The following is a 24230-nucleotide window of genomic DNA, read 5'->3' as shown; positions in this document are numbered from 1 at the left end:
GATGATTAAACAGGCAAATAAAACCAGTCTTGCATTAAAAGGATATGGCCCGAGCCATATCAAAGGGCCAGAATATCTCAGAGACATTGGGGCTGGCTCTTTTGACCTGGCCCAGTAAACAAACACTTAGCAACCCAGAACACTTAAAAAAAAAAAAACAACAACACCTTAGCAACCACTCTGAACACATATGAATTGCATAGCAAAATCTTAAAATCACTTAGAACACCATAGGTACCGCATAGCAACACCCTAGCAACAAACCACCTGAGCATCATGTTGGCTAATTCTGCAAGCACCGCTGGGCAATATGGATGAAATTATATCTCTATATTTTTTATCTTATTGACGGTATTCAACATATTTCTTGATAATTACGTATTTGTTCTGAAATGGCATTAAAAGTGTTTTTGTTTTGTTTTTTATCAGAGGAACCATTATTTAAACCAAACAGCCATTATAGCCAAGAATACTCAAATGTTTAATGCATGAAATAAAATACAAATAAAGGTATGTTTTCCCATGGTTTCGCACTAAATGAACAAAAGAACAATATTGGATCATTTTCATTTAGATGTACCAATACAACAATACAGTTTTAAAAAGCAATTTACTTATTTTTACTAAACGTGTATGAATGAACAGGGTGTGCAAAAACTACAAGTTTGATCACTTTTTGGAGCCTAGTTACATTTTATCATGATACAAAATAATACTTTATTATTATGAGTATTATTTCTGTTTTGTACAATAGTCATATATTTTTGTCATATTTACTTCACCTGGAGCTTTATTTTGGCGGAAAAGTGCTATCTATAATATTAACTTCATCTCCTGGAGAATCTGTTTTTACATTTACATTTATGCATTTGGCAGATGCTTTTACAAAGTGACTTACAGTGAACTTGTTACAGGGACAATCCCCCCGGAGCAACCTGGAGTTGAGTGCCTAGCATAAGAAGGACTCAATGATGGTGGCTGTGGGGATCGACCCAGCAACGTTCTCAGGGTAGGCCTACGACATTAACGCTTGTCCGGGACAAGTGGAATTTTGAATGGGCAAGTTAAAGAGAATTTTTATTGCCCGACCAGACAAGTAGCCCGATTAAAATCTCAATAATGAATATTAGCTCAATAGCAGGTTATTGCGGCGATTGAGCACAGTTTGAATCATTCCCGCACGTTTCACTTTCAAAATGCGGGGAATTCGCTCTATTGCGTCGCCCTCTTGCCTTCATTGTACATATATAAACGGGTATAAACTGTTAATTGGACATGAAAATGGTGTTGTACCACGTCTTTATAAGAGAGCGATGCTATAAAACCATTGCTCCTGTTTACAATCAACAAAGCTGTCTTCACCGCAAGCACGCAACGTTGGAGAGATCTCGTTTGGACTTGTCACATTGTAGCGCTCCCTGAAAATACAGCAAGAAAGGCAGAAATGGAAAAAACGCTTTGTGTAATAATACCGTCTGTAGAGTGAAGAGAAACGCTTAAAACAGACTTATGCACTCGTTACATCTCTCATCTTTCTAGAGCTCCATAGTATCTGAGGTACTTTCTCTACCATGTGAATCAGTCAATTTTAATAATGATATAACAATATTCATAATAATAATATTACTACTATAACATTAATAAATTACACACAATGAAAACATTTAATATGCATATCTGTTTTGAATATAGGCCTACAAGCATAACTGATTTAGCAGCAAGGTTCTCTCAGGATTTCATCTGTTTAAATTTTCAATGTAATTTGTCAATATCAAACAGCTGTTTTTAATGCAACTGGTGAGAACTGACTTGTACTCTCAAAGAGATAATTTACACAAAAATGAAAACTGGGTTACACTTTACAAAAAGGTTCCATTTATGAAATGTTTGTTAACTACATCAGTTAACATGAACTAACTATAAACACCACTTTTATGATTAATCTTGGTTAATGTTCACATCAACCGTTAGAATGGGGAAACATTTTAATTTCAGTGATTTCAACCGTAGCATGATTGTTTATGCCAGATGGGCTGGTTTGAGTATTTCTGCTGATCTCCTGGGATTTTCAAGCACAACAGTCTCTAGAATTTACTGGTGCCAAAAAACATCCAGTGAGAGGCAGTTCTGCAGACAGAAAGTCTTTGTTGAGAATGGCCAGACTGGTTTGAGCTGACAGAAAGGCTAACTCAGATAACCACTCTGTACAATTGTAGTGAGCAGAATATAATCTCAGAATGCACAACACATCCAACCTTGAGGCAGATGGGCTACAACTGCAGAAGACAATGTCGGACACTTTATTATGACCATAGTGTTTCTAATAAAGTTCTCGGTGAGTCTATGTACACACATGCATACACAATCCTTAATCTGGTGAATAAATATGCGTTAAATAGTTTCATTTGTTAAATTTTTAAATATAGAGCATTATAACATCCAAGTCTACTTCATTCAAATTAAGAGTCCTGAAACAAGTAAGGAAAAAATATTTATGAATATTGTAAATGCTGAAAGAATAGAACTAGAGAATCCTCTGTAGGAGGAACATGAATACAAAAAATACAACATTGCAGTTGATTTTTTGACTTTTGGCACTGATTAATCAGTAAAGCCGATATAACTGTCTACCTCTAGCTATTATATATACTATATGTGTGTACATGATATAATGGCCATCAAGATAAAAGGATTGGAAGTCTATGTAGTGGCACCAAAAACGTATTTTGACACTTAAGTCACACTTAATGTATAAATGACATTGCATTAGATAACAAAATAGCAGCCAAGTGCATTTGTTTTAAAGACAAATTGCACAAACAAGCTCCTCTAGCAAACCATCTTACAAAAATAAGTTTGTTCAGTTTTAAATTATAAAATTATAGATTTACTGTTCAAAAGTAAAGTATTTGGACAGTTTCTGATTATCTAAGTGGAACGTGATGAAGTGCACGTGGTGTTTGCCAGGACACCTGTGTGAAGTCTCCAGAGGCCTGTTGGATCAAAGTATGGCAAAAATCACTCCAGAAAATTATTTAGTTCAGAGCTAAATAATTTCTAGCACCGTGTTTCCAGATTACGTTTTATTTTGATGTTATGTGTTATGCCAATACAACGACATTCATACATTTTAAGAATGGTTTTAATGTCAAATACATTTAAGGGCCACTAACTGTTCTCAGATAAAGCGTTTCAAAGTCTACATTCAGTCCAATGGAACAACTGAGGAGTGCTATTGCCTCTCTTTTGGCTGTGGAGCTATTGTACGCGTAAGGCACTTTGGGGCAGAGAAGGAAAGTTTTATGCTTCCCCTAGTCAGAGTTGTTTCTCTTGCAAATGAGCAGCTCGTTGCTGAAGATGCAGATGTTCTGTAATGAGGGTCATTAAGAGTGAGAATAAGAATGGACTGGACTGACAGGGCTCTAGGCGCCTTATTATGCAGACACATTTTGAAAAGGTCGATGGGGGTGCGAATGGCTACTTAAGGGTGCCAAACAAAACCAGGGGGAGGAGAGTCATAAGAAGTCAGAATACAAATTCTCCTGAAGAAACTGAGCTTATTGGCAGAGCAGGAGGATTTAACCTCTCCCGCGATAAGCATCTCTGTGGCGCAGCACCTACTAGAGATGGCCACCGTAACGCACATATTGATTCCTCTGCTGTTTCTCGCTTTCATGGCTTTTCCCATTGGAATACAGTGCCGATCTTTGCGTGCACACCTTCGTAAGATGACATCGTTTCAAGGAGAGCGGAAAATCCGTACTGGTCACGTCCAGAGACGGATCCGTCGCGAACCGGACTCCGAGCGCGACCAGTGTGACCTCCAGAGTGCACCGTGGACGGAGAGCACCACCCCGGTTGGTGACTGGGGGCAAATGTATCGCCTTAAGATATTATCGACGATGAGTGATGGTCCACGTCGTGCTGTTTTCCCAGAGCGACCCCTCTTCCGATTCGTTAGACGGGTTTATCGCTGTTGTCAATTGGGGTACCACTGTGGAAGTGTCAAAGGAATACAAGGGCAAAAAGTTGGAGGTAAGTAGCTCTTTCTTATTGCTTTTTATGAGCAGTTCACAACGAACGCGGCTTGTGCTGAGAGGGGAAAAAGACACAGCGCCACGATAGAGCATATCGCAAATGTCTCCTTTCTTTCTTCAGCAGAACACAGAATATTTCAACTCTGTAGGTCCAAACATTGCAAGACAACATGGTCCTAAACTTTGAAGCTCAAAAATCATATAAAGGCAGCATAAAAGTAATTAATTGACTCCAGTGGTATAATCCATGTCTTCAGAAGTGATATGATAGGTGTGGGTAAGTAAAAGATAAATTTTTTTTACTATAAACCTCAAGTTTCATACAGAAACTACTAAAAACCCTTTTCCTACTGGGCATGGTGGAGAATTTATAGTAAAAAAATATTGATCTGTTTCTTATCCACATCATGTAATTTCTAAAGACATGGGTCATTAAACCACTGGAGTCGTATGGGTTACATTTATGCTGCCTTTGTGCTATTTGAGCTATAAAATTTTGGACTCTATTGACTTGCATTGTGTGGACTTACAGAGCTGAAATATTCTTCTAAAAAGCTTTGTTTGTGTTCTACAGAAGAAAGAAAGTCATACACATCTGGGATGGCACGAGGGTGAGTAAATGATGAGAGAATTAAACATTTTGGGTGAACTACCCCTTTAACATGACACGGCACTCTTGCGAGAGATGCACCGCAATGGTCAAAGACGTACGTTTAGTCCAGTGCATTTACATTGAAAAACAGCGCAGACAGACTAAAAATGCGTTCGATGTAACCGTCCCCTCAAAATGTTATTGTGGAGCTAATACTAGGTATATTTTACTACTTATATTTTTTATAAATATATATGTAACAATACTATCTTAACATCCTTTGTCTCATTCTGATTTGACAAGACTCCAGCATTGAGTTTCTTCTCGGTGAGGACGTGCTGTCAGCACCGCTGGCGAGAGCAGAAGTTCATTTTCACTTTTCAAACCCCCAACACCTCGACATCCAACCTGTGCTGCCCTCATTGGAGAAACGAGGCTTCCCTACCAGGTGAGACATAGAAATTTGATAGATGTAATGAAAATGGGTTGCTATTTTCTTTTAGCACGGTTTTCTGTGCACTGTATGAGTTTTTGAAGATTTAGTCAACCCCATTTTTCTCTTTTTGCAGGTATAGTGTCTGGAAGAGAGATGGGGTACTGGAGCTGAGAGTCGATCTACTTGGCCTTTTTCAGGCACTGCAGCTGGCCATTGGTGGAGCCAAAAGAGGCCCCAGCCTAATGGAAATGCATCGGGTGAGGGGCCTGACCAGACCAGGGGCCCTTGGCCAAAGGGAAAGACCCCCATCCCTTCAAGACACAGCGCCCGTAGAATGGGGGGAGGAGAATGAGGACGGGGAAGCTGCGGCCCCCCTAAAGCCTGCTTTAGAATTGGGACTGGCATTACACTACAGCTTAGCACACAACATCTTACAACCCTGTCAAACCAATGGTGTACAACTGACACATACACCCTTTATTACTTTGGCATACAGATAGCAACAAAACAGCTATACTGAACAGTGTCTTAGGTAATAGGTTTCTGACCACATACTATGAATCACTAGCTCTCCCACTTTGCAAGTTCTTTGTGGCCATAACATCTCTTGCCATTCAGTCCACTAACACCTGGTGTGAATGTTCCCTGGATGGCTCCCTATTTATTCAAGAAATGCTAATGATTCCCATTGTTTTCTGACATTGGTTCATCAACTCTAAAATCTTACTGTAATTCAGAGTGGCTTATGTTATATGGAGCACTATGCACTTCAGCGTGTAAATTCAATTTATTAAATTATGGGTGTTATTTGTGAGAGAAAAAAACTATCACTGTACAGTATAATGTAAATAGTGTATAATTACAGCTATATATAAAAATTTGTTTTGGTTTGTACCTGAGTGTTTGTCCCTCTCTAATGTTTCTTAATGCTGACCATTGTATTGTCTCAGTTATTTAGAGTTTTACTTGGGATTAGTTTTTTATCCTAGAAGTACATTTTATTTAAATATGAATGGGCTGAAAACAAACAAAAATAATGTTGGAAATTTGCAGGCTTAAATGAGAATTCAAGGACAAAAAAGGTTTTAGTTTACATTTGCATTACTTTGTCTTATCTATATTTTTACACTTAAATTTGTGCAGCTACTCACAAATCAAAGCTTCCAACACTGACAAACTACACAACAGAACAAACACCAGGCCATGCAAAATATTTACACAATATTTGTTTCCTTTTATTTTTATTGTAGCGTACTTTGGAGGAAACTCGAATGGTAAATTCTTAAGTAATTATATAGTTTATGGTTAGTTTATGACAGAGAACATTTTAACTTTGTATTAGTGACTTGAATCAGTCCTTTCTTTCATTAGTTTGGAGACATTTGAGTCCTAAGCAAAATCACTCCCCCTCCACACACACCCCACAACCATTTGCCAACTCTCTAATTGAGCCATAACAGTTTCCTGAGTCTTAGTCGCAGCTTTTGTTATATTTAAAAATACAATTTAAATAATAATTAAAAAAAACGCTTTCTCTGCGGGCCTCCTGGTTGCTTGGGGGCCCTAAGCACCCACTTATTTATAGCTAAAAAATAGCCCTGCATTTGAGTCTCCTGTTGTGCAGTGCAGATATTTTGTAGTGTACTATTCGAGATGTTTAGAGCAGAGGTTAAATAAAGGGTTTTGTCCCCAGGGGGCCGCATAAAAGGGAGGTTTATGGAAAATGTAATTAAAAAAAAGTAGAATTTTTTTATTTTATACATTTGTCATTTTTACAGTTTTAATTTGCTTTCTAAATGCTGGAGAGTATTAATTGTGGTTTAACAAATGTATTGACAGCCATAGTCTCTTCTAACCATTGTTGCCTTTAGCTTGCTCACTGGGGATTGTAAGGTAACATTTCTTCTCTGGAACAAAATATCTCTGAAAAGCACTTTACAAAGTTAGTTGAGCGAAAATGTTTCTCTTAAGGTCTATACATCATATATTTCTCTAATACTGATACATGATAACATTTTGTTTTGCTTTATTAAAATATAAAAGCCTATTATTTAATTTCGTAAACATTTAGTCTATAATTTCACAAGTACTGCTGACATAGTCAGTCTTCCCATCGAACGTTACTTTTGAATTGTAATCTGGTACTGATTACAAATTACATGACTAAAATTGTAGTCAGGTAATCTAATCTGATTGCTTTTGGATTACTTTCGTATACTTTCTGACTAATTCTTGTCAGATATCACATGGATTTGAGTAAGCTTGTACCATGTTTACATAATGTTGGTAAATGCATAAAAAAAACAGAATATAGTATTTGTTATGTGTCGGTTTTACTTAAACACTAGTGCTCTGTGGGCTAACAGATCAGACCAGTTATATTTGTGAATCAAAATTTGTCACAAAAGGAAAAAGCAGATTATTGTACAGTTTTAAAGCTGTGCACAAAAGCAATTTACAAAATTAAAACTAACTTTACCCCACTAATGCAATCGGTTTGGCATTTATGAGTGGATTACCGCTCTATCTCTGCAATGGCTGGTGGTGGCTTGTATCAGGTCTGTGTGTGCAATTCCACTCACACCCCCCACCCGACCCCCAACCCCATTTACTGATCATATATCAGCTGTAGACTGATTTTGAGGGATCAATAAATGAATGTTATCATGTAATCCATAAAAAGTAACTGTAATCTGATTATGAGTATTTAAAATGTAATTTAATCTGATTACTTTACTTGATTCTTGTAATCTGATTATGGAATCCAGAATCATTATAATCTGTTACTACCCAGCACTCTGTTTTACGTCACGCTTACTGCTTGCATGGAAAAAATTGGTCTTAATACGTGAATATACATTTGTATACACATCAAATATTTATATGTCAACATTTTAGGATCTTGCTAGGAGATCATATTTGGGGGTCACTGGTATAAAACGTTTGTAAACCGCTGGTCTAGAGAACAACTAGAATCATAACTTTAAGCAGAGATTTGATTACAACCATAATCACATTTTACTACCATAGTCCAGGACACAGTGACGATAATTATGTGTATACAGTTATTACTTTACTATTGTAAAATGATCATGTGTTCATATTTTATGGAACCATACATTTAACTTTAAAAAGCACTAAAAGATCAAGTTAAATAAATATTCTTGTTACATACCATATTTCTAAAATAATATGTCCTATCTATTAAAACTACACTCTGCATGAGGTCGATATGTAACCATTTTTTAAACTGTACCTTGAGATATGGCAAAACTTGCAAATGAATAGGCCAATTTTCACAGAATTTAAAACAGCTTCAGCAACTGACCCCCCTCCCCCCTTATTTTCTCACTATGAGTATTTTTTGTCTTATTTTCCAGTAAAATGTCTTTATTTTGAATATCTATAATATGCCAATTAGGTAAGAAAAAACTTGATTCAAAGGGGGAAACATTCATTTTCTTACCCCCATTGGCAAATAGTTATTTCTTGTTTTAAACAAAAAACCACCAAAGTTTGTTAGATTTCAGTGAAGACATGACAAAATATCTTCTGCCATTCTGCTTCTCAAGTCATTTTTTCTTGTTTTAAGGATTTTTTGATATTTTTCCCAGAAAATAAGGCAAAATACGGTAGAAGTCCTTAAGAAAATTTTTTTTTTACTGTAAAAGTATTTTTTTTAGCTGCCTCTGTCAGGTAAATCTGATGATATACCTGAATGTGTCTGGACATTTTGTGGTGCCTTTTCATGTTCAGTTGCACAATGTTTTCAGACAAATCTTATGAAAAAGACAGCACATATCTGGTGTAAGAACAGCAAATCCCAGGTTACCACATTCATGGAAACAAGGAAGATTTTTCCAATGTGTTCAAGGTGTTTTCCAATGCCTAGAACAGCCAGAAAAATTATATAGTGAATATACATTACATGGGTCTAGTTATGCTGCACAAAATCATAACCAAACTAGTCTAAATCTTTATGATTAAAAAGATCCTTATCCAGTACTAACAAATAAAAAGCCATTGAAATGCATCGGTCAAAAAGTGTGGATACCCTGAAATACGGTATAGCGAATATTACCCAAACTTAAAATATTCAACACAAAATAACCTTCACATGTTCTGCACTGACATTTATATTTCTCTCAAACAATGTCAGCTATGTCTTCATTAGACAAATCTGCATTTCTTTCAATTCTCTTATGGATCTGACACTTCTATTAAATCAGATTTGCTCGTGTTTATATATATATATATATATATATATATATATATATATATATATATATATATTTTTTTTTTTTTTTTTAACTTTATTAACATAAAGTGTATTACATATATATATAAAGTATATTATTTTATTATATTTGCACTATGTTGTGTTTTATATTCGTTCTATGTGACGTTGCATAATAAGACACTAGAACAAAATGAGTTTTGTAAGTGTTGTAATGTTCATTTTCACAGATTGGTTAGACTCTACACTTTGCCCTTAACACGGGTTGAAGCCAAAGTTCCCCAAGAGTGAGGGAGAGAAAGAGAGACTCAGAGCGACAGAGTAAGGGAGGAGGGAATGACGGAAAATACAAGCTGGGGGGAAAAAAAATCACATTTCAAAGCAAAAGAGCAACAGGTGTCTAGACATAATACAGGAGCACAAATAGAGGAACACTAGAAAATATCAATAAGAAAAAAATGAAATCTTCACCTAAATAAGCTCCTTATCTAGAGGAGAGACCACTGAGCTCCTATCCTGAAAGAACAGGTACATTTGGAATGAGCAAATGTAATTTGCAATATTGTTTTGGCTTCTATGTGTGTGCACATTACTACTGTTTGCACACCGAAGTGCGTGTTTGTGTTCGATTGCTTCCAGCGACACAGACAATGATTGTGTTTCCCTTCCCTTGTGTGTCTGCGTACATGAAGGTGCCTTCTTCCAAGATCTTTGACCAAGTCAGGAACAACGGCTGCTGAGACACCAGAAAACGTGAGATGGATGGAGGAGATGGCAGGAGAGCCGGAGGAGAACGAAGTAGCCGACTGTCTGCATTGCAAGAGCAGCTGGTCTGGTCTCTACTGGGCTCAGGGTTATCGAAGGAGTTGCTAATCCAGGCCATGGGAGATCTGGAGAGAGAGCGGGCTTCAGCCGGTGTGGAGAGGGCAGACCGGGCAGATGGAGAGAGCTCGGAGGACGGAGAGATGGACACTCCACCTCCCATTTTCCGTGAGCTGGAGATGCTGCCACCGGAGGAGGCCGCGAGACAGAGAGCTCAAGTTGAACATCTGTTGCAGTAAGTGTTCTGGTGTGCTCTGATACACTTTAAGCAAGTTAAAGTGTACTAACTTCATAATCTAATACGATCTTAGTGCCTAAGATGTTTTACTTAATAAGCAATTGTGCGAGAAAACATTAATAGAATACCTTCTTGCATTAATATTTTAGAACATCTCAATTAAATCCGCTTGTGTAGAGACTGCTGTTGTTTTTCCTTTCAAACTTCCTATCTTCCTCCACAAATACCTGAATAAACCAATTGCTTGTTCTTTTCTCTACTATTCTTGCTCGCCCTCTTCCTCTCCTTTCTACTGCTCTGTTTCCAAACTGATGGGGTGAATATAAAGGAGGTTCCACCTTTTTTAGTTACTAATTACCCACCCTATTCATTATTCTCAGGCCATTTCTATCTTTTTAATAAATGAGCTACATTGACTGGTTAAAATTAACAGAGTGACACAGTGTCCATCTATCTCTCTCTCTATGTGTGTGTGTGTGTGTGTATGTGTGTGTACACTTGGCTATAGTGATATTGTAAAGATAGCACATTGTGAGGTAGCTTTGTTTCCAAATGTCTGACACTTTGGACAATTCATTGATAACTGTGACTTGTGATGAAGCACATGATGCAGTTTATCTAAATATCAGGGGGCTGTGTTATTTGTGAGTGATTTGTATAGGAAAATGTATTGCTTTTGAGAATGTTTGTGTGTTTGTGAGTCTGTGTGTGTTTGTCTTGCATTCACAAGGGTTATTTGCGATCTCTTTTACTGGACTTTGCCCCCTTGTCTCTTGTCTTATCTTTCAGTGTAAACATTGCACCCTCTCTATTTGCCTTCCTCTTCCACTAACCCTTGTCTCATAGTATCTTTTAAAATAATATCTTGATATATACTGTTTTTGTAAATGTTTTCAGTTCTTGACATTTTACTTTTTCTAATGACATGGTAGGGTAATTCTCAGGAAATGAGTGTCCCAGGATGCTAAACTTTACAGGATACATATTTCTGAGCTATATTATTTGATAGATTTTCCTGTTTGTGTTATGGCTGTATTTTTTTATTATTATTAAAACATTGTTTGTGAAAATCAGACAATGTGCATGTCCTCATTCATTACCATTGTGATTGAATGGGTTACATAAAATAAAAAAATCAACTCCACATAAATTTTTCTTTTATCAGCCTTACTAAAAGAATATAGCATTTTAGCTGTTGACATACACTTGGTAATGATAAATAACGTCTGGTATTTTGCATGGCTTTAACCACCATATTTAGGATTGGGGGTAATAGCTTTCGAATCTGTCATTGAAAAACCCATATTTGTTGACCACTAATCTGAATATTTTGGGTGGACACATTTCCCCTATAGTGGTCCTTTACAGTGTATGGTGGTTGAGCAGTTAAGAATAATTTAGTAACATTGTACTAAAAGGGATAGTTACCCAAAAAAGAACATTCTTTCATCATTTACTTGACTTTGTATGGCTTTCTTTCTTCTGCTGAACACAAACAAAGATATTTAGAAGAATATCACTGCCATTATATGTTGGTCCATATAATGCAAGTGAATACAACTTAAAACTTAAAAACTGAGGTCATAAGAGCCATTAGTTACAGAATCGCCCTGAAAATTACCATGTTATCATTATCACCAACACTTCCCTTAACACTGCCATTTTAATATTCAAATATCCGCTTGTCTTGGGATAAAATGAAAGAGTTAGAGTTCTAGCCACCATTCACTTGCATTATATGGACAAACAGAGCTGAGATATTCTACTATCAATATTTGTTTATGTTCAGCAGAAGAAAAAAGTCACACATCTGAGATGGCATTAGGGTGAAAAAAAAAATATTTACATTTTGGGATTAACTATCCCTTTAAGGCATTTGTTGCAACCAGCTGACAATAGTTTAGAGTAAGATTTCTTGGATGTTCAGTAATCTTTTCAAATCAAATAAATTTATACATAAAAAAAATTTTTATTATTAAAATTCTGACTCTTTCTGGCACAGTTTCTGGAGAATGACCCAGTAATAAGCATCCTGCTGTTCTTGTAGAAAATTCATAAGAACTTGTTTAGAAACAGTAAAGAAAATTTTACACCGATTATAATATATTGATTTATTTATTTGTGTCAGAGAAGATTCTTGGCATGTAGCTAAAATGGTGAAGAGCTACATGCAGCAGCACAATCTACCACAGAGAGAGGTGGTAGAGTCCACCGGTCTCAACCAATCACATCTCTCCCAACACCTCAACAAGGGCACGCCCATGAAGAATCAAAAACGTGCCACATTGTATAGCTGGTACGTCAAGAAACAGGCAGAGATTAGCCAGCGTGAGTGTTACCCTTTCTTACTTTTGTTATGTGAGGTTCTGTTATAGTAAGCCTGGGCTAATAAAATATAGGCTTAAAGATAAGATGTCACACCAAATCAAATTAAATCCCAATCCGAATTAACACTGTAATGGTTCTCTCACACTAACCAAAGCAGAATTCACCAATGCCAGTCGAGGCGTTATGTCAGGAGAGGAATCTGGGGAGGATGGCCGAAAGGGACGGAGGAATCGATTCAAATGGGGTCCTGCCTCCCAGCAAATCCTCTTCCAGGCTTATGAACGACAGAAGAACCCTAGTAAAGATGAGAGGGAGGGATTGGTGGAGGAGTGTAACAGGTAAGTGAAGATAAATAATTAAAAAGTGAACTGGGCATCATGACTCAAATTGACTATGTTGGTAAAGTTGCAACCTGTGCAATACCTAGTGTGTATGTATGCTTGTTTTAGAGCAGAGTGTCTACAAAGGGGAGTGTCTCCTTCTCAGCTAGCTGGTCTGGGATCTAATCTGGTGACTGAGGTACGTGTATATAACTGGTTCGCCAATAGGCGCAAGGAGGAGGCATTTCGCCACAAACTGGCACTGGATGTCCCTTACAGCAGCCAATCAGCACCCTCCACAGGCCAGACTCTACCATCCAGTCCTTCACCAGGTAGCCATACCGTTCAAACTAATGCCTATCAATCCATATATTATCTTTGACATGCTGTTATCAATTCAAAGTACATGAAATTAGTAGTGCATTAGTAGTCCAGTAGAGCAAGAAATGAAACTTCAGAGCCCAGCTGCAAGAAAACCCTTAAGAAAACCAGTTGTTTCAGTTGTAAGTGTATTTTCACTAAGGGTTTTCTTAACTTAAAGGGATAGTTCACCCAAAAATTTTAATTCTCTCATTATTTTCTCACCCTCGTGTCATTTTAATTTTTGGTTGAACTAACCATTTAAGGGGTATCTTGCAACTGGCTGCATTTTCAAACTTTTACTTCAGTTCTTACCTTGTGCTTAATCATGAATTTGAACACTTTTACCCACCTTTCTCTTTGTTTCACACTCTAAAGGTCTAAAATACAGTCATTCAGTTGTGTGTGAGAATTTGGGCACAATAAGAAGCTCAAGTGGTGAAGATAGGGGTGGCGGCAGTCATCTGGGAGCCAGTCCTGGCCAGCTAGAACCCAGCCATACACTCTTGGACACACATCACCACAGACCAGTGAGATAAACAAACAGGACACACTTCATCACAAATCAATGACATCTACTGTATGCATTTGGTAGATGGTTTTATCCAAGTGACTTATATTGCATTTCATTGGAATCAAATCCATGTCCTTGGTGTTGCTATTCACCAGATGCTCTAGAACAGGGATGCTCATTACATTACATTTATGCATTTGGCAAATGCTTTTATCTAAAGCGACTTACAGTGCACTTATTACAGGGAAATCTCTTAAGTGCCTTGCTCAAGGACTCAATGGTCGTGGCTGCAGGGATAAAACCGGCAATCTTCTGCATACCAGTTCTGTGCTTTAGCCCACTATGCTACCACCACTGCTGCTCAATCCTGCACATGGAGATATAACTTTCTTCCAGTTTAGTTCTAACCCTGTGGTGACATTCTTGCTTATAATTTTGTAAAGAACACATAAACATTGATGAGCTGGTACAGGGGTGTTAAATTATGGTTGAAGCTAAACTTTGTAGGAAGGCAGATCTCCAGGATCAGGATTGAGCTGTCCTGATATACAGGAAAACATTACACATGCTGTAGCGGTTATTGTATTTAAGGCACATGCAGTAAAAACTTGATTTTGCAATCAATGTTCATGCATGAAACAAGCCTCAAGTTCTGTTTCCTCATCTAGACATCAGGAGGTGGTTCCTTACCTCCTGTTAGTACTCTCACTTCTTTGCATGGAATGTCAGGATCCTCGGCTCCCCCTCCAGGATTGATTATGGCCTCGCTACCAAGTGTAATGAGTCTTGGGGACTCCTCACTTCTCATAGGTATTATACATACATGATGAAGCATAATGATCTGGATTCACAGCTTAAGATCAATCACTTATAAGTAATGGCTAATATATGTATTTTACTACAGGTTTGACATCCTCTCAACCACAGACTGTGATCAACAATGTAGGGGGCGGGTTTACCACCCTCCAACCAATCTCATTCCAGCAGCAGCTTCATTCCACATCCCAGCAGCCAATGACAAATCAGCTTCATAATCACATTGGCTCTAGCTCATTCATGGCAACAATGGCCCAGTTTCCATGCCACAGTAAGTACTTCTGGTAGTGGACATTATTTGCTTAATGATTTTCACAAAAAATACAGACACTAGTGGAATGTTCTGGGTTCAAGCTTGTATTTTTGTTAAGGAACAGACGAACTCAAAAATCAAAATTCAACCCCCTATGACTTTCTTTCTTATGAGGCTCACAAAATATGTTTCAATGAATATTGCGGTTTTCTCAATGCAGTGGCTTATAACAAAAGTAATCCATTCAGCTCATGCATCATATGCCAAGTCTTCTGATGTCATTCATTGAGAAACAACCTGAAATTGAAGTCATTTTTCTGTTAAAATGTTGATGTCCGTGTTCGCCTGAGAATTTGTGTTGTTTAGCATTAACAACAGTAATTCTCTTGTTAACATTCAAGCCATTGTTAATGAGCTTCTCTCGCAGAACTCATGCTCAGACGCAACAGATATATTAATGGAATAATTACATACATTTTGGGATGTTTCTCACCAAAATCTATCAAATACCTTCAGAAGACTTGGCATATTATGCATGACACACAAGCTGAATGGACTAATTTTATGATAGCGAACAAAAAAATTAAATGTTTTCCATTTTGCTTTTTGAGCAGAAACCTGCGTTCCAAATGGTAACCATTTAGAACTAAATAAAAGAACAGTTAATAACATACTTTTTAAAATGACAATACTCTGTGTTAAGGGTGGGTGATTTTCCAGTTGCAGTGTTGCCAGGTCTCGCAAGAGAAATAATGGACCTGGTCTGAAAAACAAGCTGGGACTGACTTCAGCCAAAATAAGTGAAAATTAACACATAAAATAAAATCCAATGTGGGTGAAATATTTGCATAGTAATGATAACAAGCATAGTATACATACAGTAGCCTATATAAAATAACATATTTTTCTCAATATTAAATATATCCCCCAGTTAGGGCCAGTCTATTGCATACTGCAACTCAAAAACAAACACAAAGACACATTTAATGAACCAAATAGCCTTCAGTGGTGTTTGATATAATGGCAAGTGATTTTGTAGTACCAAATTATCAATTTAGTATGATTACTCAAGGATAAGGTTTTGAGTGATGACTGCTAGAAAAGGGGCCTGTCTAGATTTGATCAAAAATGACTTTTTTTCCAATAGTGATGGTGCTGTTTTTACATCAGTAATGTCCTGACTATACTTTGTGATCAGTATAGTTAAAGTACCAATCAGTGAGTTAAAGTACCAATTGCCTTCCAAAACTGCAAAATCTGTACATTATTCCAAACATTTGGCCGCCAGTGTAAGTAGTAATTATATATTTGTCAAAAAGGTTTTCAGCATGTCATGGAATGGTACATCCTTAACGTGCAATTAGGGAAATAAATGAGTGATGCGGCTGTTTCCTTCCAAATAAAAGCAAGTTTTTGTTCTATTAAAAAAGAGAAGCCTAATTGTGTGGTGCAATTCTGAAAATTTACTGCGATAAACCCTTTGGACTTTGCTTTCATTAATAATTTATCAGTAATTTACCAGTTATTACCAGCTTTTACACTACCTTGAATTCTTAAGAAGATGATCCGCAATATTCAAAAACATATCTTTTGTGTTCTGCATAAGAAATAGTAATTCAGGTTTGGAATGACATCAGGGTGAGTAAATGATTGTGAGTAAATGTTTGGGGGAAATATTCATTTACTGCCATTGCATTAGGGGCTTGTAAAAAAATTTACTATATAAGCAATCATCCTTTTAGCGCTGGGACAAGCGTTCTGTTCTGTTCAAGCGTTTAAGTGTTAACATAATTCAGGAACTTTCTCTTTGAAAAAAGCACTTTATGTATAGATTTGACACATTTATTATTAAACTAGATTATTAAACTATTCTATAACACTAGTCTCATGTTAACATGTATAATGTTAAGTTGTTTGCAAAAAGTGAAATTTTCTGGCTATACTTCAGAAACATATATGCATATTTCGAAGTTTATCCTGGTGCAATGCCTCGCCCCACAGACTTCTGCCTCAAATTACTGTAAACACAAGTTGTAATTGTTTTTATATCTTTTTATCTATATCTTAGTTTTAAGCTCAGAACAGTCATTTAATTGTTGTTTCTGATTATATGTTTGCATTATATAACTGAAATAGTGGACTGTGTTTTTATATTCTTTTTCAGCATACAGCAAGGCAGACCTGACCTGTTACCCCTCTAGTCTCCTGTCTCAGGCTATGGTCATCGCAGACAGCAACAGCATTGGGACACTGACCAACCTAACAGCTGTTCGACAGGCATGAACCAAACACACTGACCTACTGTAGGAACTATTCACAGTGAGAGAAAAAAAAGGAATGACGTTTTATACTTTATCCAAAGGCAGCATTCAATAACATTTGAATAACTGCTCCATTAAGCAATTCAAAGCCAAACTATGCAAGAGGAATTGTAGGCTACTTCATGTAATAACTAGGGCTGTTGATTTAAAGGGATAGTTCACCCCAAAAATGACAATTCTCTCATCATTTACTTATCCTCATGCAATCCCAGATGTGTATAACTTTATTTCTTCTGCAGAACACAAATTAAGATTTTTAAAAGAATATTTCATCTCTGTTGGTCCATAAAATGCAAGTGAGTGGGTGCAAGCATTTTGATGCTTTAAAAAGCATGTAAATGCAGCATAAAAATATTCAACAAGACTCCAGTGGTTAAATACATATCTTCAGAAGTGATATGATAGGTGTGGGTGAGAAAGAGATCAATATTTATGTCAATTGTAGCTAGAAATTCTTCTCACTGCTCAGTAGGTGGCATATGCATTAATATGAATGAAAAAAACACAAGAAGAAGAATGTGAAAGTTAAAGTGGAGATTGACTGGGCAGGGAGGAAACTTCTATAGTAAAAAGGGACTTAAATATTGATTAGTTTCTCACCCACACCTACCAAATCTCTTAAGAAGACATGGATTAAACCACTGAAGTTAAATAGATTACTTTTATGCTGTCTTTATGTGATATCTGGAGCTTCAAAATGTTAGCACACATTCACTTGCATTGTGTGGAGTAAAAGAGCTGAGTAATTCTTCTAAAAAATCTTCATTAGTGTTCAGAAGAACATATGGGATGGCATAAGGGTAAAAGAGTAAATGATAAGCACATTTAAATTTTTGGGTGAACTATTCCTTTAACACGTTAATTAGTGATGAATTAAATAAAAAAAATAAAGTGTTAAAAATTAACGCAATTAGTCATGCTTTCTGATCCGTACATGAATTCCATAATTAAAGTACAGTATGTATCATCGGAGCAGTTCAGCTTGAAATACATGTAACTTCATGTTTTCAAAGCCGCATTAGCAGGGGGCAGTCAGTGCTCCTCAACAAACCTTCTTGTGTACTTGACAGCTGGATAAAGTCAAACAGGATGCATGGATCTCAGGCCGTGATTTTTTTCCGCAATATATATTGCAAATCGCAATAAACACATTTACCGTTAATAAAGCATAAACACTGGTTTGACCAGAGAAGAACCTTTGTGATATGTCAGTGTGTCTGTCCGGATTCATTACACTGACGCACATACCACAACAAAATGGGTGCTTCTCAATCGGAAGTCTGCAGCCTTGTTAGGCTGGATATCTCGGCAGCCACATTATCAAGCACCATCGAAGGCCTTCTCATTTGTGAGGACACTTGGAAGACAGCCTTGTTTCACCGCCTTAGTTTGCCATATTTTGAAGGAAACATCGGGTGTATCCTTCATGGCCTTCAGTCACCCACAATCCTTTGCACGTGTCCCAATTTATTTTTTTAAAAAGTGCAGAAAACGAGTCGTGTGATCGGAGAGGTGGAAACCTTTATGGCACAGCATAATCTTTTCAAGTTTTATTCACATTGCAGCAATGACAATATGTAGAAAAATACAAAATCGACAATACAACAAATTGGAAGATACAAAGCACACAAAAAAAGAAATTATATGAATCTGAAAAGCTTTACAAGTTTTATAGTTTTTACAAGTCTAGGGTTCTGGGATTTGTTCATATTTGAAAGGGTTTAAGTATAAATTCTGAGATCAGTGTTTAACGGCATTATATAAAGGCTTTTTTGAGTGACTCTAGCTTTGAGAATCAAACATTTTGCTAAAATATTTAAGGGATTAATGACATTTCTCATTTTCTGAAGTATATGGGTTTTCCAAACAAAGTAAAATATCACATTGATCTAAGCAAGGAGCTCTAAAATACTAAGCATTTGGTTTGCCATGCGCACTTACAAGACTGTCTCATTCTTGCGCTGAATACTAGAATAGGAGCCTAGCCTACAGCCTCTGAAGGACTGGTCTAGGAAGTACACAGCCTTCCATTTGAGAAGCACCCTAAGACTGCATCTGAAAACTAGAAAATGCTGTCTTTGGAGGCTGTATACAGAGACAAAGTTTCATAGAGATCAGTTTCCCTACAAGTTACATTCATTAAAAACGCTGTGGGTTTAGCCATTAACTGATTAGGTAGCAAGTCAGCTGTCTACTTTTTTAGATGCAGTCATTTACCCTGTCAATGATCAGTAACGGCGAAAGGACCTCTTAACACTATTTGTTGTACAAAATAAGCCCAGATGGGACTTGTGACAGAAAAGTACATTAAAGCCCCTGTTATATGCAATGTAATTACCACAGAAGCTCATAAAGTCTTTACTATTACAAAAACGTCTGCAGCACTTTTCACGTTTTGATGCCCTGATGTGAATCATGAAAGCAGCTTTACAATTTTAGAGCATTTCTATCTTTATACTGTGAAAGGCTTTTTTGGGGGGAAATGTTAATAAAGCATCATGTTGTTACATATTGCTTTGTTTTCTTTCCTAGAAGCAAATACATGCATTTTGACAGGAAAAATTTTTATATAGTCAAATTTCACTAATTTTTAAATATGCGATTAATCGAAATTAACTATGAAAAATTATGCGATTAATCATGATTAAACATTAACTTGACAGCACTACTATTAACTTGACTAAGTGTCCTAAAAATGCAGCAATTATGATGCTGAAAACCACTGTGATGATCCAAAAGCATGTACCTAGACTGAAAATAGTGCAGATGGTCCTGTGAGAACATGGCAGATTGACGAAATCAGTTGCAAATCGGATTGCTGTCGATGATTTGCTGTAGGCTGTATGTTCAATGACAAAAAACAAACAAACAATATACTATACAAACAAAATTATATTGACATTTGTTGTCTAATCAGTGCTTTACTCACCTGCCATAATAATGCAATGCATTTCAATCTGGATTATAATATTGTTTTAAATGTATTCTTTTAGTTATGTATTATTTATATACAATTATTTCTATTTGGGGGCCATATTTATATCCGTTTGACAGTCCTAGTAATACCATACAAACAATATGTGAATCTGACTCATTCAAATGACCTATCCTTTCCCTCTCTATCAGATTCTCACCTCAGATCCTGAGGGTCACACAGACACTCCCATTGATGAGGAGTCTTTACAACTGCAATCAACTTCACCAGAGCCAGGTACCGACCTTCTCAGAGCCTGCGCTTATAATATAGTCAAATTCAGTTACATTTCAGGTATTACTGAAATAAAATCAACACTTGAGTCCATCCATCTATAATTCTTTTGAAACACATTTTCAGTGTCTCCAGGCAGCTTGGAGCTCTACACACAGACCCAGACGAGCGAGACCCATCCTTCTCACCTGCTCTCTTCACCAGGGGACATAGACCCTTACATCCCTACACAGATGGTCTCCACTGCACAATAGCTCCAGAAGAGAATCCCACCTCCAAACATTGAGATTTCTTCAGCAGAAAGGAACACTACTAATCCATTTGAGAAAATGAGAAATGATTTTTGTTTTACGCATTGGGGAGAGAAACTGATGACATTTCAAATAAAATTTAAAACTGCCATGTCGCTAGTTGCTGCCTACCTATTCTCAAAGATTTTAGATGTTTGTGAAAACATATGTGAATTACACTCCTGACAAGGATAATTTAGTCTTGTTTAATCCAGAATAATATACTAGATTCTTGTGTGAACAAGATTTAGCGGTCAGAATTTCACTGTAATCAATGTAGAGGACTGGGCATATAAATGTAACTGAATGTGCTACATGTTTTTGTCTTGTCAGTTCGGTAGACGGATTAATGAATGAAAAAGTCACAGTATACTTTTAGTAAAACAAAATAAACTTTAATGACGATTTTTTTGGGGGGCATGAAAACTTGGTCATTCTTGGTGAGAAAAAGGTTTTCTTTGCATTCAATGCAGTCAACTGTTACTGTATAATCGTAAAATAATACATCTAGAACAAGTCATTTCAACTTCTGTTTAAATGCACGATATAAAGTCTCAATCAACATTTGTCCATTCCTCCCTCCTCCAACTTTATCCTTTTCTTTTTCTTCTTTTTTTTCTTTGCCAAATTCTCTACCACAGTTGGTTTCTCATCTGTTCTTTTTCCATTAGATTGTTTCTCCGCTACATTCTCTTCACTTTGCTCTTTCAGCATTTTTCTTTTCTTCTTCTTTGGGACTGTGTCTATATTCTTTTCAGTTTCATCTTCTGTCTGTGGCTGTTCTTTTGTCACACTTTTCTCCTCCATTTTCTCTGTAAGGGGTTGGGCTGAAGGACCGAGGAGGTCTGATAGAGACACAGCAGCTTCTCGAAGCCTCATCTCCATCTCACTGTCGCTGTCACTGCAGAAAGAATGCTAAACAAGATTAATTCACAACACAATACAGCATAATATAAAGAATCACATGAAGTCCGTCAAGAGCATGTCAGGGTCATAGGAGATTTTTTACATTGTGACATTAACATGACAATTAAACACATAACCCCTCATTTCTCAGTACTGAAATAATACTATGGTACAGTTGAATTGCCTGACTTACAGTAAAGAAAATCATTGAGAATAAATAAATTAATAGGGCTGTGAATCGGTTAAAAAAAAAACTTAAAACGGCACGTTTCTGGGATTAAATGTGATAAATCACAGTAGACTAAAACAAAAATTTAAATATAGTCATAAATAAATGTACTTCATACTTTGTCTCGAAGATCTTGCAAGAAATTAGTTTGATTTTAATGATTTAAATGTTAAAATGGTCTGTTTTTCTGCGGACAGAGTTAGACACATTTTTACAGGTATAAATCTTTGATTCAAGTATATGTTTACATGCTATAAAATCCATAGACATGCTGTAATTAAAGGTTAGGCCAAATCTTCTTCCATTTCCAGGTGGACTTTTTTTTAATAATAGAATCACATGGGCAGATTCGATTTATATCAAACTGTATTGGCAAGATAAACTTAAGTGTACATTACCAATGCATTATAAGACACATTACAAACATATATAATCAAATTGAATGCTGCAGCTTAAAATCGCAAAACTATTATTTTCTCTGGCTGCCGTTCAGTCTCTATCACACACACTGGGTCGCGCTCAAGTGGTTTCGCTTTTGACACCGGTTCCGATGAGTGAGTGTTTTCAAGCTATTTGGAGAGATTGGGCAGCTTTCCTGTATCTCTCCCACACCTGGCTCACCACTTGCGGCTGAAGTCTCCATTCTCCATACAGTAAATCCGCTCCTGTGTTTATTATACCCGGGACATATGCTGCGCGTAATGAATAAGCATGCACCGCTTCACAATCAGTTTCTGTACTAGGATGTTCAGTCGAGTCGAGTAGTTACCTCTTGGTAATGTATATATGCTAACTTTAGCAACAGGAAGTAGAGAAAAACATTAGCAAAGTTTCAGAAAGTGGAAAGAAAAAAACAAAAACAGATATTGCATTTATATCAATTTTTAACATGTTAAAACAGTCAACTATTAATTGTAGAAATTTATGAGTTTCCCAGCCTTAAAAATTATTTATTTTTTATCAAAAGTCCCAACAAGAAACAGCACAATAGTAATGGAAAATTAGCAATCTCTTAATGTGAAACGTAATTTCTTTTTCTTTCTATTGATCATGTGGTGAAATATGACCCGGACATGTTTCCGTGGGATTCACCCTTAAAAAGTGTCTATGTACTATCACAAGCAAGAGTCAAACTCACCTAGAGCTGGGAATTGGTCTTCTTTTAGGGGGTGGAGGTGGTGACTGCTCCATCCATTTTCCAGGAACAGATGTTGTGAAAAGAAGGAAACCTTCAGCAAATTACAAGAAACAAGTCTCAGTTCAAAACGGTTGTTGGTATGTTTTTATTATTGTAAAACTGTCTTTTAAAACTTAAATGGCAGTTCCAGATGTGCATTAATGAAGAGAGAAGAAGTCCTTAGCTGAATCTTATTAGTTAGAACATGCAAAATCAACTACTATGAAATATGTAGCAGCAATCGGTATATTATAGGAAGTTGGTCACCTTCTTCATCGTGTTCTTCCTCTCTGATTTCAGACAGACCAGGTTTCTGATCAGGCTCTGAAAACACCTCTGAAATGCACCTAATGTTGTGTGCGTCAAGGAGAGAGTTTGCACTTACAAACAAGAAAATATGTAAAATTGCAAAGAACTGGGATTTTGTCTCACCCGTCCAACAAGGCTCCTAACTTTTTTGCCACATGTGATCTGAACTCCGGGGTTGTCCCGAGCTCATTACCATCATGTTCATGTTTTGAAACGTCTGCTCTGTGTAACAACGTTAACAAATCTATTCACAAAACAAAAAATTCTGAAATCTCAAAGTGAAGCATGTTCAAATTGAACTCACCTATGACTTTGTTTGCTGTTGCTGGCTCCATCTAGGTGGGGTAAAAACAACAAATAAATAAGTTCATGCAACACGTCAACACTAAATTGGCTAGTGACACTATTAACAAGGTAGACAGAAAGGGTACATGGATCTCCTTAAGGATAGTGTGGTACCTTTACTATTGATCTTGACATCCACTGATCCAAAGCTCCACACCGCCTCTTTCAGTTTGTCCGAGTTTTCATCTTCACTGCTGCTTTCTGACATTGTTCAGTTATATTTGTCCGTCACAAGTACCTTATGTTTTTAATAAACAGACAAGAGCAACCCCGGTAGTTTGAAGCATTCACACAAAAAGTTACGACTAGTGATACATGTTACGAATTAATTTGGCTAAGATTGGTTAGCAGAATATTTGCGCCCCCTCAGAAACAACAGCTAATAACGTTGAACGTACAGTGGATTCACATATTTAGAAAATGTAGCGTGGCTGTTAAAATATACACATTTGAGCGCAGTCTTCAGCATGTTCCACATGTTTAAAAAAAAAA

At 36.7% G+C, this 24230-nt stretch overlaps 3 protein-coding genes across 4 annotated transcripts; 2 read left to right on the top strand and 1 right to left on the bottom strand.

The window, feature by feature from the left end:
- The first annotated feature begins 2528 nt into the window (after positions 1-2528).
- On the top strand, positions 2529-7739 carry si:ch211-170d8.2 (uncharacterized protein LOC571755 homolog). The gene is made up of 3 exons (XM_052094051.1): positions 2529-4039; positions 4940-5077; positions 5199-7739. The coding sequence occupies exons 1-3, from the start codon at positions 3627-3629 to the stop codon at positions 5563-5565; spliced, it is 918 nt and encodes a 305-aa protein (XP_051950011.1). The 5' UTR covers positions 2529-3626; the 3' UTR covers positions 5566-7739.
- A 1739-nt stretch (positions 7740-9478) lies between these two features.
- On the top strand, positions 9479-21113 carry hnf1a (HNF1 homeobox a). Its single transcript, XM_052094046.1, has 11 exons — positions 9479-9830; positions 9995-10359; positions 12491-12690; positions 12848-13028; positions 13140-13342; positions 13749-13900; positions 14553-14694; positions 14789-14971; positions 17118-17230; positions 20401-20485; positions 20609-21113. Exons 2-11 carry the CDS (start codon positions 10061-10063, stop codon positions 20734-20736), a joined length of 1686 nt encoding a protein of 561 aa, XP_051950006.1. The 5' UTR covers positions 9479-9830; positions 9995-10060; the 3' UTR covers positions 20737-21113.
- Positions 21114-21224: 111 nt separating this feature from the next.
- On the bottom strand, positions 21225-24224 carry c27h12orf43 (chromosome 27 C12orf43 homolog). Of its 2 annotated transcripts, XM_052094047.1 has the most exons (6): positions 23853-24224; positions 23698-23728; positions 23517-23615; positions 23352-23431; positions 23046-23136; positions 21225-21673 (listed from the first exon to the last, which is right to left on the bottom strand). In XM_052094047.1, exons 1-6 carry the CDS (start codon positions 23944-23946, stop codon positions 21331-21333), a joined length of 738 nt encoding a protein of 245 aa, XP_051950007.1. In that variant the 5' UTR covers positions 23947-24224; the 3' UTR covers positions 21225-21330. The 2 variants fall into 2 exon arrangements, with proteins under 2 accessions (XP_051950007.1, XP_051950008.1); XM_052094048.1 differs by lacking the exon at positions 23517-23615.
- Between the last annotated feature and the right edge of the window lie 6 nt (positions 24225-24230).

Source organism: Xyrauchen texanus, chromosome 27, assembly GCF_025860055.1.
Source record: "Xyrauchen texanus isolate HMW12.3.18 chromosome 27, RBS_HiC_50CHRs, whole genome shotgun sequence".
Classification (NCBI taxonomy): Eukaryota; Metazoa; Chordata; class Actinopteri; order Cypriniformes; family Catostomidae; genus Xyrauchen; species Xyrauchen texanus.
This window is presented reverse-complemented; position numbering and strand designations above follow the sequence as displayed.

Bases quoted from the DNA above. Each gene is read 5' to 3' on its own strand.
- c27h12orf43 (XM_052094047.1), bottom strand. From the start codon at position 23,946: ATGTCAGAAAGCAGCAGTGAAGATGAAAACTCGGACAAACTGAAAGAG. The intron at 23,729-23,852 runs GTACCACACTAT...TACCCCACCTAG, and splicing joins TGTCAAGATCAATAGTAAAG to ATGGAGCCAGCAACAGCAAA. The intron at 21,674-23,045 runs GTGAGTTTGACT...TTCTTTCTGCAG, and splicing joins AGACCAATTCCCAGCTCTAG to TGACAGCGACAGTGAGATGG.
- hnf1a (XM_052094046.1), top strand. From the start codon at position 10,061: ATGGATGGAGGAGATGGCAGGAGAGCCGGAGGAGAACGAAGTAGCCGA. The intron at 10,360-12,490 runs GTAAGTGTTCTG...TATTTGTGTCAG, and splicing joins CAAGTTGAACATCTGTTGCA to AGAAGATTCTTGGCATGTAG. The intron at 13,029-13,139 runs GTAAGTGAAGAT...TGCTTGTTTTAG, and splicing joins TTGGTGGAGGAGTGTAACAG to AGCAGAGTGTCTACAAAGGG.
- si:ch211-170d8.2 (XM_052094051.1), top strand. From the start codon at position 3,627: ATGGCCACCGTAACGCACATATTGATTCCTCTGCTGTTTCTCGCTTTC. The intron at 4,040-4,939 runs GTAGCTCTTTCT...ACAAGACTCCAG, and splicing joins GGGCAAAAAGTTGGAGGTAA to CATTGAGTTTCTTCTCGGTG. The intron at 5,078-5,198 runs GTGAGACATAGA...CTCTTTTTGCAG, and splicing joins AAACGAGGCTTCCCTACCAG to GTATAGTGTCTGGAAGAGAG.